Below are 17,254 nucleotides of genomic sequence, written 5' to 3'. Positions count from 1 at the left end.
CGCAGCCTGGGTCGGCAGTGGTAAAGGCATGGAAGAGGCCCGTGGCGCCGGCTCAGAGCTGGCAGACAGGGTGGGTGTGTTCTCGGGGTCTTCATCTCGTCCCCGCCTTGGCAGCTGCGGGTACAGCCTGGGAGGGGGTGGGTGGGGGTGCAGCAGGATCACGCACTTCCCCGCCAGGACACTCTCTTTCCTGGGGATGAGCCTGTGCCTCGCCCTGATGTTCATCTGCTCCTGGTACTACGCCCTCTGTGCCATGCTCATCGCCGGCCTCATCTACAAGTACATCGAGTATCGCGGGTGAGTGCCCAGCCGGCCCCACGGTCACGGGTGGGGGCACTGGGGTGGGGTGAGCTGCCCAGCCGGCCCCACGGTCACGGGTGGGGGCACTGGGGTGGGGTGAGCTGCCCAGCTGGCCCCACGGTCACGGGTGGGGGCACTGGGGTGGGGTGAGTGCCCAGCCGGCCCCATGGTCACGGGTGGGGGAACTGGGGTGGGGTGAGTGCCCAGCCGGCCCCATGGTCACGGATGGGGGACTGGCGTGGGGTGAGTGCCCAGTCAGCCCCGCGGTCACAGGTGGGGGGTGGGGGCACTGGGGTGGGGTGAGCTGCCCAGTGGGCCCCATGGTCACGGGTGGGGGCACTGGGGTGGGGTGAGTGCCCAGTCAGCCCCACGGTCACGGGTGGGGGGTGGGGGCACTGGGGTGGGGTGAGTGCCCAGTCAGCCCCATGGTCACGGGTGGGGGGCAGGGGCACTGGGGTGGGGTGAATGCCTAGTCAGCCCCGTTCTCACGGGTGGGGGCAATGGGATGGGGTGAGCTGCCCAGTCAGCCCCATGGTCACAGGTGGGGGCACTGGGATGGGGTGAGCTGCCCAGCCAGCCCCATCCTCACAGGTGGGGGGTGGGGGCACTGGGATAGAGTGAGCTCCCCAGCCGAGCCCTGTCCTAATGGGGAGGGAGTGCTGGACATGGGCAAGGTGCCCCACCTGAGCCCTGTCCTCATGGGTTGCGGGGCTGGGATGGGGAGGCGGCTTGTCCAGCCCAGCCAGGGTGGTCCCCACCACCCCATGACTCACCATTCCTGCTGGCACTGTCACTTAAGTGCTGCTGTCACAGAAGTGGTACAGACCCATGAGACAGCTTGTTGTGGAGGTGTTGATGTACAAATCACGAAAACCCGCAGTACCCAGCTCAGCCTGGGACCTGCATGGTGTCCTGTGTGGTGTTCCATGGCCTGTGTGGTGGTCTGTAGCCTGTGTGGTGTTCCATGGCCTGTGTGGTGCTCCATGGCCTGTGTGGCGTTTCGTAGCCCGTGTGGTGTTCCATGTACTGTGTGGCGCTCCATGTCCTGTGTGGGGGTCTGGGACCTGTGTGGTGGTCTGCATCCTGTGTGGTGGTTCGTAGCCTGTGTGGTGCTCCATGGCCTGTGTGGTGCTCCATGGCCTGTGTGGTGTTTGGTAGCCTGTGTGGTGCTCCATGGCCGGTGTGGTATTTTATAGCCTGTGTGGTGTTCCATGTCCTGTGTGGTGCTCCACGGCCTGTGTGGGGGTCTGTGCCCTGTCTGGGGTGGGAGCTCGCTGATGTTCCCCTTGCAGGGCAGAGAAGGAGTGGGGCGATGGCATTCGGGGCCTTTCTCTGAACGCTGCCCGCTACGCACTGCTCCGTGTGGAACATGGCCCCCCCCACACTAAGAACTGGAGGTGAGTGTGGCCACGGGGTGCCTGTGTTGACCAAGACCCGACTGGTGTCCTTAAATGTGCAAATGGCAGTTTCTGATATTGGCCTCTGGTTGGAGAAGCCATCGGCACGTTTTATTAAGAAGCTGCTTGGGGAACTTGGCCCCACACCCTTCCTCTGGACTCTTTACCCCTTATGGTCAGGGGTCCAAGCATGACCAGTGTCTGAGTGGCCTGGCACCAGGAGCTTGGCAGAGGGCACGGCCCCAAGGTTCCAGCCCCCCAACTGGGCAGTGCCCTCCCGGTGAGCGGGCAAATTCGGGATCCTCTGTGGATACTGCATGTGGGCCGACCACTGCATAGATAGCCTCCAGGCCCACATGCCCTATGGCTGGGGCCACCGCTATACCTGCACAGGCTCCCCCGGGCACAGCTCCATGCTGGCTGCCCACCATTGCGAGCATGCAGGCATGATGCCGCCCATACTGACCACCCTGTCCTTACTACCCTCATGCTGACCACTTCATGCTGGCTACCCTGTGCAGACCACCCCATGCCAGCCTCTTTGTGCTGGCTGCCCTGTGCTGACCACTCTGTGCTGGCTGCCCCATGCTGACCACTGCTGGCTGCCCTGTGCTAATCACTCTGTGCTGGCTGCCCCATGCTGACCGCCCTGTGCTGACTGCTCCATGCCGGCCGTCCCCATGCTGACCGCTCAGTGCCGGCCCGTGCTGACTACTCTGTGCTGGCTGCCCTGTGCTGACCACTCTGTGCTGGCTGCCCCATGCTGGCCACCCCATGCTGACCAATCTGTGCTGGCCACCCCATGCTGACTGCTCTGTGCTGACTGCCCTGTGCTGACCGCCCCATGCTGACTGCTCCATGCTGACCACTCTGTGCTGACTGCTCTGTGCTGGCCACCCCATGCTGACTGCTCCGTGCTAGCTGCCACATACTGACTGCTCCATGCTGACCACTCTGTGCTGGCCGCCCTGTGCTGACCGCTCTGTGCTGGCTGTCCCGTGCTGACCGCTCCGTCCTAACCACCCCATGCCATCTTGCAGGCCCCAGGTGCTTGTGATGCTGAACCTGGATGCAGAGCAGGCCGTGAAGCACCCGCGGTTGCTCTCCTTCACCACCCAGCTGAAGGCCGGCAAGGGCCTGACGATTGTGGGCTCTGTGTTGGAGGGCACCTACCTGGACAAGCGTGCTGAGGCCCAGTGTGCCGAGGAGGTCAGTGGGGGGAGGTGGGGGGCGAGCAGCTGGGCCGTTTTCCCATGTGGTTTGCACAAGGGAGTCAAACTCACATGCTTTCCAACTTGAATGTGTCAAGAACATGCACACATATATATTGAAGTTTGTGATCTTAACCATTTTTAAGCATATGATTCACTGATGTTGAGCACGTTCAAGTAGCTGCACCATTTTACAACCCCACCAGCAATGGATGAGGGTTCTGATTTCTCTACGTTCTCGCTAACACTTATTTTCTGCTTTTTTATCATGGCCATCCTAGTGAGGGTGAGGTGGTATCTAACTGTGGTTTTGGTTTGCATTTTCCTAATAACTAACAAATCTGCCTGGAATATGTACCACCAAAATGCTCTTTGCAAGCGAGAACAGAGGGACTTCGTGTCTCGGACTTTAGACATGCTGTCATGGGGGGCCCAGTCCCAGGACATCATGCTTGGTAGAGGATCAGCGAAAAAGAGGAAGACCCTCGACAAGATGGACTGACACAGCAGCCGCACACAGCAACAATTGTGACGGTGGCGCAGGACTAGGCAGTGTCCCCTTCTGCTGTACACAGGGTGCTATGAGTTGGAACCACTCGAAGGCACCTAACAGGGACGATGACAGTGACTGAAGCTGTTGAGCATGTTTTCACGAGTTTGTTGGCCATTTGTATTTCTTCTTGGGTGAAATATCTGTTCAAGTCCTCTACCCGTTTTTTGATTGCGTTGTCTGTCTCCTTGTTAAGTTGTAGGAGTTCTTTGTATATTCTGGATATTATGGTTTTCAAATACTTTCTCTGTAAGTTGTCTTTTCACATTCTTGATAATGTCCATTGCACAAAAGGTTTTAATTTTGGTGAAAACCACTTTGTCTATCTTTTTTCTTTGTTGCTTGTGCTTTTGGTCTCAAGACTAAGAAGCCGTTGCCTAATCCGAGGTCATAAAAATTCATCCCCTATGTTTTCTTCTGAGTATGTTATGGTTTTAGCTCTTATATTTAGACCATTGGTCAATTTTTAGTTAATTTTTGTCTGTGGTGTGAGGTAGGGATCCATGTGGAGATCCAGTTGTCTCAGCACCATTTGTTGAAGAGGTCATTCTTTCCCCATTGGATGGATTTGGCCCCCTTATCAAAAACCGATTGCACCTTAGATATGTGATTTTACTTCTGAATTTTCAGTACTATTCCATTCATTTGTATATCTATCTTTATACCAGTACCAGACTGTTTTGATTATTGTAGCTTTGTAGAAAGTTTTGAAATCAGGGAGTGTGAGTCCTCCTACTTTGTTCTTTTTCAAGATTGTTTTGGCTGTTTGGGCCCCTTACAATTTCATGAGTTTGAGGATTGACTTTTCCATTTCTGCAAAGAAGGCCATTGGAATTTTGATAAGGGTTGTGTTGAATCGGTAGGTGGCTTTGAGTAGTATTGACATCTTAACAACAGTAAGTCTTCTAAGATGTCACTTTAATGACTAAGGTGTGCCTGACCCAAGCCATGGTATTTTTAGTCACCTCATATGCATGTGAAAGCTGTACAATTAAAAAAGGAAGATAGAAGAAAAATTGATACATTCAAGTTGTAGTGTTGGTGAAGAATATTGAATATAATGTGGACCACCAGAAGAACGAACAAATCAGTCTTGGAGGAAGTACAGCCAGAATGTTCCTTAGAAGCAAGGATGGTGAGACTTTGACTTACTTACTTTCGACATGTGCTATGGATTGAATTGTGTCCCCCCAAAATATGTGTCAACTTGGTTAGGCCGTGATTATCAGTATTGTGCGGTCATCCTCCCATTTTGTGATTGATGTAATTTTCCTATGTGTTGTAAATCCTAATCTCTGCCTGTGGTTAATGGTGCAAGATTAGATTATGTTACAGAGGATTAGGGTGAGATGTAACACTCTTACCCTGGTCACATCCCTGATCCAGTGTAAAGGGAGTTTCCCTGGGGTGTGGCCTACATTACCTTTTCTATTACAAGAGATAAAGGGAAGAGAGCAGAGAGGAGGGGGGACCTCATACCACCAAGAAAGCAGTGCCAGGAGCAGAGCATGTCCTTTGGACCTGGGGTTCCTACACAGAGAAGCTCCTAGACCAGGAGAAGATGGATGACAAGGACCTTCCTCCAGAGCCAACAGAGAGAAGAAGCCTTCCCCTGGAGCTGGCACCCTGAATTTGGATTTGTAGCCTACTAGACTGTGAGAGAATAAACTTCTGTTTGTTAAAGCCATCCACATGTGCTATTCTGTTATAGCAGCAGTAGATGACTAAGCACACGTCATCAGGAAATACTTATCTCTAGAAAAGGACATCATGTTTGGTAAAGTAGATGGTCAACGAAAACAAGGCAAACCCTCAAGGAGATAGATTGACAGTGGTTGCCACAGTGGACTCCAGGATACCAATGATCACGAAGATGGCACAGGACCAAGCAACGTTTCTTTCTGTTGTATATAATGTCACTATGTGTTGTAGCCAACTTGACAGCATCTAACAACAAACAGGAACATAGAATGTCTTTCCATTTGTTTAGGTCTCTTTTGATTTTGTTTCAGCTATGTTTTACAGGTTTTGATGTAAAAGTCTTTCACTTCCCTGGTTAAATTTATTTGAGTATTTTATTCTTTTAGATGTGTAAATGGAATTGTCTTCTAATTTCCTTTCAGGTGATTCATTGCTGGTGTATAGAAACACAACTGGTTTCTGTGTGTTGATCTAATACCCTGTATTACCTCTTGCAGCTTTTTGTGGATCTTTGGGTTGCCTTACTCTCGGTATGGGCTATGGTGTGTGGCTCCACCATGCTGCCTCCTGGGCCCCTTGCGGTGGGTGCTAGGACGTGTGCCCGCTGCTGACCCCCCTCTGTCTCCTACAGAACATCCGATCCCTGATGGGCGTGGAGAAGACCAAGGGCTTCTGCCAGCTGGTGGTGTCCTCCAGTCTGCGGGACGGCACATCACACCTGATCCAGTCAGCTGGGCTCGGGGGCATGAAGCACAACACAGTGCTTATGGCCTGGCCCGAGTCCTGGAAGCAAGCAGACAACCACTTGTCCTGGAAGAACTTTGTCGGTGGGTGAGGCCCTATGGCTGTCCAGATGCATGGGGTTCTGAGGTGGGGGCAGCCTGAGGGACAAAGCCTACAGTGCGTCTCCCTCTGGGTGGCGAGGGGCTGGTGGTGTGGGTGGACCCTCAGCACCCACCCCGGGAGGGCTCTGTAGGACTTTGTGCATTACGTGCACTGTGCTGTGTCTGCCTGGTGACACGCCGGCGCCACCCTCTCTCCACAGACACTGTCCGGGATACAACAGCAGCTCACCAGGCCCTGCTGGTGGCCAAGAATGTGGACCTGTTCCCACAGAACCATGAGCGCTTCAGTGACGGGAACATCGACGTGTGGTGGGTCGTGCACGATGGGGGCATGCTCATGCTGCTGCCCTTCCTGCTGCACCAGCACAAGGTGGGGGTCAGCCACACGGGGGTCAGCCATACGGGGGTCAGCCACACTTGGGTCTGCCACACGGGGTCAGCCACACGGGGTCAGCCACACGGGGGTCTGAGTCACACGGGGGTCTGCCACATGGGGGTCTGCCACACGGGTCTGTCACATGGGGGTCACATGGGGGATCTGATTCACATGGGGGTCTGAGTCACACAGGGTCTGAGTCACACGGGGGTCTGCCACATGGGGGTCTGCCACACGGGGGTCACATGGGGGATCTGAGTCACATGAGGGTCTGAGTCACACTGGGGTCTGAGTCACATGGGGGGTTTGTGTCATGGGGGTCTGTGTCACACAGGGGATGTCTTAAATGGGGGGCATCTGTCACATGAGGATTCTGTCACCTGGGGGTCTGTCACATGGGGGAGTCTGTGTCACGCGGGGAGAGTCTGCATCACAGGGGGTCTGTCACATGGGGAGTTTGTCATATGGGGGAGCCTGTGACATGTTTGTGTCACATGGGTCTGTATCACACGGGATTTGTGTCACATGGGGGCATCTGTGTATATGGGGACATCAGTCTCACAAGGGGCTGGCAGGGGGCAGTGGGGTGGGAAGCAAAGGGGAGCAGGAGTCAGGGTGCTCTCTTGTGACTTACAGGGGGAGGCTGTCCCGGGCACATGTCTGCACATCAGGGGGCCTGCCTGAGGCCTGCCCGAGGCCCGAGGCCCGAGGCCGGGGGGACCTGCCCGAGGCCCGAGGCCCGAGGGGGCCTGCCCGAGGCCGGGGGGGCCTGCCCGAGGCCCGAGGGGGCCTGCCCGAGGCCTGAGGGTACCAGCTGCAGCCCCTCCTCCCCCCAGGTTTGGAGGAAGTGCCGCATGCGCATCTTCACGGTGGCCCAGGTGGACGACAACAGCATCCAGATGAAGAAGGACTTACAGATGTTCCTATACCACCTACGCATCAGTGCCGAGGTGGAGGTGGTCGAGATGGTGAGAGCCCTGGTGGTTTCTTCCTAAAACGCTTTATGTTTGTGAGTGGTGTGTTGTGGCGACCCCACGTGTGCTGAGTAGAACTGCTCTGTAAGGCTTTCCAGGCTATGACCTTTCGGAAGCAAATCACTAGGCCTGCCTTCCAAGTTACCACTGGGTGGGTTCAAACTGCCAGTGTTTTGGCTAGCAGTCGAGTGCTCAACCATTCCCCACCCCACCCTCAGGGACATATTTTGGAGCCCTGGTGGCACAGTGGTCAAGAGATCAGCTGCCATCTGAAAGGCTGACAGTTCAAATCCATCAGCTGCTCCTTGAAAATCCTACAGGGTTGCTATGAGTCAGAATCAACTTGAGGGCAGTGGATTTGGGGGTGTGTTTGGGAAGTGTTAGGTTTATAGAAAAGTCGGAGAGGTAGTACCGAGAGCGCCCCAGTGGTGACGCTGTGTGTGACTGTGGTAGGCTTGTCATGACCCGAGGCCAGCCTGAGTCATAGCCGCCCACCACGCTGAGACTCAGTGTACCGCCCGGCCTCCCCAGGTCCACCCTCCAGGGTCCCACTGGGGCCACGCTGTCTCCTCAGGCCCCCTGGCTGTGACAGCTTCTCTGACTTCCTCTTCTTTTGTTGACCTTGACAGTTTTGAGGTCAGGTAATTTTGCAGAATGTCTCAGTTTAGGTTTGCCTGATGCTTTTCCCATGGGTTGCCTTAGCTCCCTGGGGCCGCCATCACAAAACACCGCACACTGGGTGGATTACACAACAGAAATTTATTGTCTCAGTCTGGACGCCAGAAATCCATGCAGCGCCAGGTTCTCTCAGATGGCCCTTGGGGAAATCCTTCCTTGTCCTTCCCGGCTTCTGGTGGTCCCAGTGTTCCTGGGCTTGCAGCTGCAAAGTAAACCCATCCTCACGTGGCCGTCTTTCCTCCATGTGTCTGTCTGTCTTGTCTCTTTCATAAGGACATCACTCATATGGGATTAGGACCCACCTACTCCAGTGTGACCTCATGTTAACTGATAACATCTTCAAAGACCCTGTCTCCAAACAAGGTCACCTTCCCAGATACAAGGGTTAGGACTTCAAGATATCTTTTTGGGGATCCCATTCAATCCATAGTAGGGGTAGACTGGGATTGTGGGTTTGTGGGAAGAAGACCCCAGAGGGTAGGTTCCCTTCTCATCTCATCATATCAGGGCTATCAGCTCATCACAGCTGGTGCTACCTGTGCCCATGGGGTTAAGGGGGTGTCGATGCTGTGAACTCACTCCGTTTCTTTCCCACACTCTGTGGAAGTGTCACCAAGTGCAGCCCATGCTCGAGGTGGGAGAGGGTCAGCACCACCTCCGCGAGGGACAGTGTCTACGTGGATGGCGGGAATCCTTCTAGAGGCCAGATTTGTCTCTTCTCCCTGTTTACCTATATATATTAGTATGGATTCCTGGGTATTTATTTTCTACCTTGGGTTGTATGTTAGGTATTTTGTTGCTCAAATTGTCCCAGCTTTGTTCGCTGGGAGCTCTGCCTGGGGGGCTTTGTGTCCCTCTGTGGTCCTAGAGTTTGGTGTCTTGAGGGGACATACCTTTGCCATTTGAAGACTATAAATTTGCCCCCGTGCTCCTGGTTGTGGGGGCCTCACTCTGCAGCTCACCCTGGGGACATTGTTGGTTTTGATGATTTTCTTGGTGACATTACTTCCAAGTTGCAGAAATAACTTTGGAAATGGTGACATGATGCAGACAAGTGTCGTAGATGTCTCGGCCCCATGTCCAACGCAAGGAGCCACCAGCATGACTGGCCCTTCCCCCCAGTGCTCAGGGGCTTTTCGCAGCACCACGTCTTCCAAAGGAGGCAGAAATCACATGGCAAGCAATCGTGCCGTCCACTGAGGGAAGGGCCTCAAACAGCAAGACCACATTTTCAGGGAGCTGTGGGGCAGTATCACAATTTTATAGTCATTATGTTATTATCTTTCAAAGCCCCTGGTCTTATTTAATTTTTCACATTGATAGTTGGTGCCAATAAAGCGACTAAATGTATGGCTCTCCTTGATTTCAAGGGTTGTAAAGTAGGTCTAATGAGAAATAAATGCATGGCATTAGGGCCAGAATTAAATCTCCTCCCAGGAGGAGAGCTGACCCCTTGGCACAGCCCTGCCTTTGGGTGCCAGCTGGTTTCCCCATGAGATCAGACCCCACCCGGGGAGAAGCAAGTGGGGGTCTTCCTTCTGGTTCACACCAGACCTGAATGGAGGTGGAACTGGGGCCCTTCAGCGGGGTCCTCGCTCCACCTGTCCCTCTTGCCCATTGTTGGGGTGTTGGTCCTCGGGTAAGGCTGGCCTGGCCATCAGCTCCAGTGGTCAGGGGAGCCACGGCCAGGGTGTTAACGTGGCCCAAAGTCCAGTCTGCAGGAGGATCAGAGCCCTGTGGAGAGCGGGGGCACTGGACTGTGAGGGGCAGGGAGAGGCATGAAATGACTTCAGGAAAGTCAAACAGTTGGAAGTTAAAATTTGACAATAAGAAATCAGTGTGAGTGAACAAGAGAAGGGGTTGCTCTGGGCCAGCAGGGTTTAAAACAACCACAGTGAGGGCAACAAACTGAAGGTGTTGGCCCCAAAAGGCCAGGAAACCCTTTTTCTGCTAAGAAAGATTTTTCTTTAAAATGAGCAAGTTTTATAAGGAGTAGCAGGGAAGCAAGAGTAAGTGAACATTTAGTGAACATGGTAACAGAACGCCTGAAGCAAACACAGCTCATAAGTGGTGGTTTACGCCCAAGGCGCTAAAGTTGGAGCCCCTGGGAGCGCCTACAAGGGTTTCAAGTTGTTTTGGAAGGCTGACATCCTTAAGTGTTAGAAATGAGGATATCCTTTTCTTCACATGATGGGATTGTGGTGTTGTTAGGTGTCCTCGGGTCGACTCTGACTCATAGTGACCTTAAGTAAAACAGAACAAATCATTGCTCGGCCTTGCACCATCTGCACAATTGTAGGTATGTCTGAGCATGTTGTGCAGCCGCTGTGTCAGTCCATCACATTGAGAGTCTCTCCCTTTTTCCCTGATCCTCTGCTTTACCAAGCATGTCTGACTCATCTAGTGCTGCTATGACAGAAATACCACAAGTGGATGGCTTTAACAAAGAGAAATTTATTTTCTCAGAGTCTAATGGGCTAGAAGTCCAGATTCAGGGCATCAGCTCCAGGGAAAGGCTTTCCATCTGTCGGCTCTGGAGGAAGGTCCTTGTCACCTTCTTCCCCTGGTCTAGGAGCTTTTCCACGCAGGAAACCCTGAGTCCAAAGGATGCGCTCTGCTCCCAGCACTGCTTTCTTTGTAGTGTGGGATTCCCCACTGCCTGCTCCCTTTCCTTTTAATCTCCATAAAAAGTAGTGCAGGCCACACCCCAGGGAAACTCCCTTTACATTGGATCAGGGATGTTACATCCCACTCTAGTTCTCTTCAACGTAATCTAATCTCGCCTCGTTAACCACAGGCAGGTTAGGATTTACAACACAGAGGAAAATTACACCAATCACAAAACGGAGGACAACCACATAATACTGGGCATTGTGGCCTAACCAAGTTGACACATATTTTTGGGGGACACAATTCAATCCATGACAAAGCATGATGTCCTTTTCCAGGGATGGGTCCCTCCTGATGACACGTCCAAAGTAAGCAAGATGAAGTCTCGCCATCCTCGCTTCTAAGGAACATTGGCTGTACTTCCTCCAAGACAGATTTGTTAGTTCTTCTGGCAGTCCATGGTATATTCAATATTCTTTGCCAACACCACAGTTCAAATGCATCAATTCGTCTTCGCTCTTCCTTTTTCATTGTCCAGCTTTCACATGCATATGATGTGATTGAAAATACCATGGCTTGGCTCAGGTGCACCTTAGTCCTCAAAGTGACATCTTTGCTTTTTAATACTTTAAAGAGCTCTTTTGCAACAGATTTGCCCAATGTAATACATCTTTTGATTTCTCGACTCCTGCTTCCGTGGGTGTTGATTGTGGATCCAAGTAAAATGGAATCCTTGACGACTTCAATCTTTTCTCCATTTATCATGATATTGCTCATTGGTCCAGTTGTGAGGATTTTTGTTTTCTTTATGTTGAAGTGCAATCCATACTGAAGGTTATATAGTCTTTGATCTTCATCAGTAAATGCTTCAAATCCTCTTCACTTTAAAGCAATCAAGGTTGTGTCATTTGCATAACGCAGGTTGTTAAATAAGCCTTCCTCCAATTCTGATGCCCTGTTATTGTTCATATAGTTCAGCTTCTCAGATCGATTGAATATGTATGGTGAAAGGATGCAACTCTGATGCACACCTTTTCTAATTTCAAATCGTGCAATATCCCCTTGTTCTGTCTGAACAACTGCCTCTTGATCCATGTACAAGTTCTGCATGAGCACAATGTTCTAGAATTCCCATCCTTCTCACCGTTATCCATAATTTGTTATGATCCACAGAGCCGAATGCCTTCACATAATTGATAAAACATAGGTAAACATCTTTCTAGTATTCTCTGCTTTTGGCCAAGATCCATCTGACATCAGCAATGGTATCCCTCATTCCATGTCTCATTCCAAATCCAGCTTGAACTTCTGGAAGTTGTATGTTCTGTTGATGTATGGCTACAGCTGTTTTTAAATTATTCAGCAGAATTTTACTTGCGTGTGATAGTAATGATATTGTTCGATAATTTCTGCATTCTGTTGGATCACCTTTCTTTGGCATGGGCATGAATATGGATCTCTTCCAGTTGGTTGGTCAGGCAGTTGTCTTCCAAATTTCTGGACTTAGCTGAGTAAGCACTTTCAGCATTACATCTGTTTGTTGAAGCATTTCAATTGGTATTCCATCAATTCCTGGATGCTTGTTTTTCGCCAATGCCTTCAGCGTGGCTTGGACTTCTTCCTTCAGTACTATCCGCTCCTAATCATATGCTACCTCCTGAAGTGGTTGAATGTTGGCCAAAAAATATACAGTGACTCTGTGTGTTCCTTCCATATTCTTTTGCTGGGTTAGCTCACGGTCCATCACAGTCCACAGTCAGAGTGTTTTCTCCTCAAGGGGCATCTGTGAGTTACTGTCTGTGGGTTCTGGGGAGGATGACCTGGGCGGGGAGCAGAGTGTGTTTAGTTGTGCTTGTTGCTCCCTTAGTCCGATGTTTGCCCACCCACATGCTCACACACACGCCCACACCCTCCAACACACACACAGATACTTACATTCTTTATTCAGTACCATACACTCTCAACCACACTCACATTTGCCCACACACATGCTCACACTCACATTCTCACACATGCTTACACACCCGCTCACACACATCTACTCACACATTCGCACCCACATGCTCACTCACTTGCTCTTACCCTCCTAGACACACCTGCACTTACTCACACATATGCTCACACTTCTTTTATTTATTGTGTTTTAAGTGAAAGTTTACGAATAAAGTCAGTCTCATACAAAAACTTATACACACATTGTTATGTGAGCCTAGTTGCTCTCCCTACAATTTGACAGCACACTCCTCCTCTCCACCCTGTATTCCCAATCGATTCAGCCAGCTCCTGTCCCGCTCTGCCTTCTCATCTCCTCTCATGTGTCTACTTGAGCCAAGAAGCTCACTCCTCATCAGTATCATTTTCTGTCTTATAGTCCAGTCCAATCCCTGTCTGAAGAGCTGGCTTTGGGAATGGTTCCAGTCTCGGGCTAACAGAGAGTCCAGAAACCATGACCTCCGGGGTCCCTCTAGTCTCAGTCAGACCGTTAAGTCTGGTCTTTTTACGAGAATTTGGGATCTGCGTCCCACGGTCCTCCTGCTCCATCAGGGATCCTCTCTTGTGTTCCCTGTCAGGGCAGTCATTGGTGGTAGTTGGGCACCACCTAGCTCTCCTGGTCTCAGGCTGATGGAGTCTCTGGTTTATGTGGCTCTTTCTGTCTCTTAGGCTCATGTTTTCCTTGTGTCTTTGGTGTTCTTCATTCTCCTTTGCTCCAAGTGGGTTGAGACCAATTGATGCATCTTAGATGGCCGCTTGCTAGTGTTGAAGACCCCAAATGCCACTCACCAAAGTGGGGTCATGCTCACACTTTGGCGTTCCCACACTCACTCATGTATTCACTCTCACACACTTTTACCTCCCACACACACCCACATGCTCACTCACACACTCCCACATGCACACTCTTGCCCTCCTACACACACCACACTGTCACGCCTCTGTGTGTTCCACACACACTCGTTTACGCTTCCTTACCCTCCCAGGTGGGCGGTCCTGGTGCTGAGAGCTGTGAAAGGCCCCGAGGAAGACTCACAGGCAGGGGCAAGGCTGGAGAAGCCCCCAGGGTCACATGGATACTTCATATTGTCCAGGGCCTTACAGGAATGGAACGGGAAATGTGATGTTCACTTCTCTGCTTTGGAACATTCTAGGTTGAAAACGACATTTCTGCGTTCACCTACGAAAAGACGCTGATGATGGAGCAGAGGTCCCAGATGCTGAAACAGATGCAGCTGTCCAAGAACGAACGGGAACGAGAGGTGTGGGGGGAGGACGCCTGCAGACGCCCAGTGTGCACCATGTCCAGGATGTCTAAGAAGGAGAGGTGTGGGGGGAGGGGGACACTTGCAGACGCCCAGTGTGCACCATGTCCAGGGTGTCTAAGAAGGAGAGGTGTGGGAGGGGGGACACCTGCAGATGTCCAGGGTGTCTAAGGAGAGGTGTGGGGGGAGGGGGACATCTGCAGACCCCCAGTGTGTACCATGTCCAGGGTGTCTAAGAAGGAGAGGTGGGGGGGCCTGCAGACCCCCAGTGTGCATGCACCATGTACAGCGTGCCTAAGAAGGAGAGGTGTTGGGCGGGGGGGCTACACACTCCCAGTGTGCACCATGTACAGGGTGTCTAAGAAGGAGAGGTGTGGGGGGGCCTGTAGACCCCCAGTGTGCACCATGTACAGGGTGTCTAAGAACGAGAAGTGGGGGGGGCCTGTAGACCCCCAGTGTGCACCATGTACAGGGTGTCTAAGAACGAGAAGTGTGGGGAGGGTCACCTGCAGATCCCCAGTGTGCACCATGTACAGGGTGTCTAAGAAGGAGAGGTGGGGGGGGCCTGCAGACCCCCAGTGTGCACCATGTACAGGGTGTCTAAGAAGGGGAGGTGGGGGGCTGCAGACCCCCGGTGTGCATCATGTACAGGGTGTCTAAGAAGAAGTGTGGGGAGGGACACCTGCAGACCCCCAGTGTGCACCATGTCCAGGGTGTCTAAGAAGGAGAGGTGTGGGGGGGCCTGCAGACCCCCAGTGTGCACCATGTATAGGGTGTCTAAGAATGAAAGGTGTGGCAGGGCAAGAACACCTGCAGACCCCCAGTGTACACCATGTACAGTTTGTCCAAGAATGAGAGGTACCGGGGGCAGGGGGGAGAAGTCTGCAGACCCTCCGATGTACTCAAGAACGAGCAGGAGAAAGGTGCAGGGGAGGGAGACACCTGCACCCACACAGTGCAGGAGGCGGAGACATCGTTGGAAGCAGTGAGTGCAGGTGGGGTCTGTCGTATAGAGGATCACGAGGACACTTTGGTCTGGACCTCACGCTGCCACTGTCAGTAGCAGAGAGTGCTAGTGAGGCTGCTGCCCTGCGGGTGCAGGGGATGGGGGCAGTGCCTTCCAGGAGGGACGATGGTGGCCAGAGTACCCACTACCTCTCCCCCTCTGACTCTCATTGACGGGATCCCGCCCTCCCTGCATTCAGCTTCCTTGTTGCCTGTATAATGCCCACCGGCCCCCTCCCAGATGTTTGTGCTCTCCATGGCGCTTACTGCACCCCCAACATGGGCTTGCCTCCTGCTCAGGGAATGAGTGAATGAATGAGCAGTGAATGAGTGAGAGAGTGAGTGAGAGTGAGAGACTGTGAGTGACAGTGAGTGTGAGAGTGAGAGTAAGAGTGTGAGAGTGAGAGACTGAGAGTGAGTGAGAGTGAGAGACTGAGACTGTGAGACAATGAGTGAGTGTGTGTGAGAGTGAGAGACAGTGTGAGTGAGAGTGAGAGTAAGAGTGTGAGAGTGAGAGACTGTGAGTGAGAGTGAGACTGAGAGTGTGAGAAAATGAGTATGAGTGAGAGTGAGACAGTGTGAGAGTGAGAGACTGAGTGAGTGAGACTGAGAGTGTGAGACAATGAGTGTGAGTGAGAGTGAGAGAGTGAGAGTGAGACTGAGTGTGAGTGAGACAATGAGTAAGTGTGAGTGAGAGTAAGAGTGAGTGTGAGAGTGAGAAAGAGAGAGAGAGTGAGTGAGAGGGAGGGAAAGTGTGAGACAGAGAGTGAGACAAGGTAGAACAAGTGGGTGAGTGAGAGAGAATGTGAGACGAGTGAGTGAGTGAGTGAGAGAGAGAGTGCGTGAGTAAGGTAGAACGAGTGGGTGAGTGAGTGGCTGAATGGGTCGGTGGGCAGGCTGGCCTGGGTTTTATGTGGCAGGTTGATCCTGCTGCTGCCAGTGCAGAGACCTTTGAGAGATGATGTGTCAGGTGCTCACACCGTTTCTGGCTCTGGGCCCTTTCCCTGGGGCTTTCTGTAGCTGGAATGCCTTGTGTGTTCTTTCCTGAGCACCTGGGTGAGGAGAAGCAGGAACAGGTGGAGGACACAGATGGGCCCTGGGCTCTGCAGCCAGCGGCCTCTCACGCCTGCTGGCCTGTCACTTTCTGCACAGGGAGGTAGTTGGGGGGAAGGGCCAGTGTGCTAAATTTGGGGGTGCTGCCTGCATTGACTCCCTCCCATGGCCGCTTGTCCTTACCAGGCCCAGCTCATTCACGACCGGAATACAGCATCCCACTCTGCGGTGGCCGCCAAGACCCAAGCCCCACCCACGCCAGACAGGGTGCAGATGACCTGGACCAAGGAGAAGCTAGTGTCCGAGAAGCACAAGGTCAAGGATGCTAGCGTGGGGGGCTTCAAGGACATCTTCAGCCTGAAGCCGTGAGTGCTGGTTGGGTGTTATAGGGGGATTAATGGACACACCCGCGCCCCTAGAGAGCCACAGGCGTGCACCCTGGGTCACACTGGCCCCAGAGCCGGCAGCAGTGGTCAGGTCCCACCAGGTGGTTCCCCTCTGTTTTGTTGGTGAGTCTACAGTAGTTGATGGTGAGATGCTGTCCCATCTTGAGAGCCAGGCTGTAGGTGGACATAGGGCCCCAGCACTGACCCCCAATACTCCAGGCTTCCTCGTCCCCTCGTTGACTTGGTTCCCTCTCCACATGGTGGCACTGAGGATCCTAGGGCTGCTAGGTGGATGTAGGACTCAGTGCGGACCACTGGTTATGCAGGCTTCCCAATCCCCTGCTGACTTGGTGTCAAGGACCTGGAGACCACCAGGGACCCCACAGGGGCATGTAGACGAGGCTGCAGGGGTCCCGCTCAATCACGCATCACACACCTTCTTGGCTCGCCCCCTGGGGTGGCCCGAGAGACCTGCCATCACATTAGCCAGGATATCTGGGAGGGCTGGGGGGCTTCCTCAGTCTGTGGGTGAGAGCCTGTGCGGAGGGGCCCCTGCGGGGTCACAGAGGGCAGCGGGCACCCCGCAGTGGTTCAAGATGCCACGTGCTTCCTCAGTGACATGCTCTCTGTTCTTTTCTCCTCCCGCCTAGTGAATGGGGAAACCTGTAAGTCACTCGCTTTTCCCGTGCCTGTCTCCTACCTGCTCCTGCATGCTTCCTGTGACCGCGTGTGTGTGCCTGTGTGCGCATGTCTGTGAGCCTGGCGGAGCGCCCGCCACCGTGCTGCCGTGTCAGTGTGCCGTGTGCTCACCCCCCACCCAGAGTGTTCTCGGAACACCCTGGCATCCACCTCTGCTGGGGGGCCCCTGCGCTTCTGTGTGTGCTAGCCCATCCGTCGCACCCCTTAGAGCA

The 17,254-nt window shown here is 53.0% G+C and overlaps 1 protein-coding gene across 8 annotated transcripts in view; it reads left to right on the top strand.

The window, feature by feature from the left end:
- Positions 1–17,254, top strand: part of SLC12A7 (solute carrier family 12 member 7) — a 114,150-nt gene that overhangs the window by 89,184 nt on the left and 7,712 nt on the right. For 5 of the 8 annotated variants that reach the window (XM_049860001.1, XM_049859994.1, XM_049860018.1 and 2 more), the window contains 9 exons: positions 178–297; positions 1,593–1,697; positions 2,738–2,906; positions 5,791–5,986; positions 6,205–6,374; positions 7,217–7,348; positions 13,789–13,896; positions 16,144–16,322; positions 16,994–17,008. In XM_049860001.1, coding sequence (XP_049715958.1) covers positions 178–297; positions 1,593–1,697; positions 2,738–2,906; positions 5,791–5,986; positions 6,205–6,374; positions 7,217–7,348; positions 13,789–13,896; positions 16,144–16,322; positions 16,994–17,008 — 1,194 coding nt within the window. The remainder of the gene's footprint in view (positions 1–177; positions 298–1,592; positions 1,698–2,737; positions 2,907–5,790; positions 5,987–6,204; positions 6,375–7,216; positions 7,349–13,788; positions 13,897–16,143; positions 16,323–16,993; positions 17,009–17,254) is intronic. The other 3 variants (XM_049860042.1, XM_049860026.1, XM_049860010.1) reach the window with 1 other exon arrangement.

The sequence above is a fragment of the Elephas maximus genome, chromosome 2 (genome assembly GCF_024166365.1).
Source record: "Elephas maximus indicus isolate mEleMax1 chromosome 2, mEleMax1 primary haplotype, whole genome shotgun sequence".
Taxonomy (NCBI): domain Eukaryota; kingdom Metazoa; phylum Chordata; class Mammalia; order Proboscidea; family Elephantidae; genus Elephas; species Elephas maximus.
The sequence above is the reverse complement of the archived record's forward strand: the minus strand, read 5'-3'. Positions and strand labels throughout refer to the sequence as shown.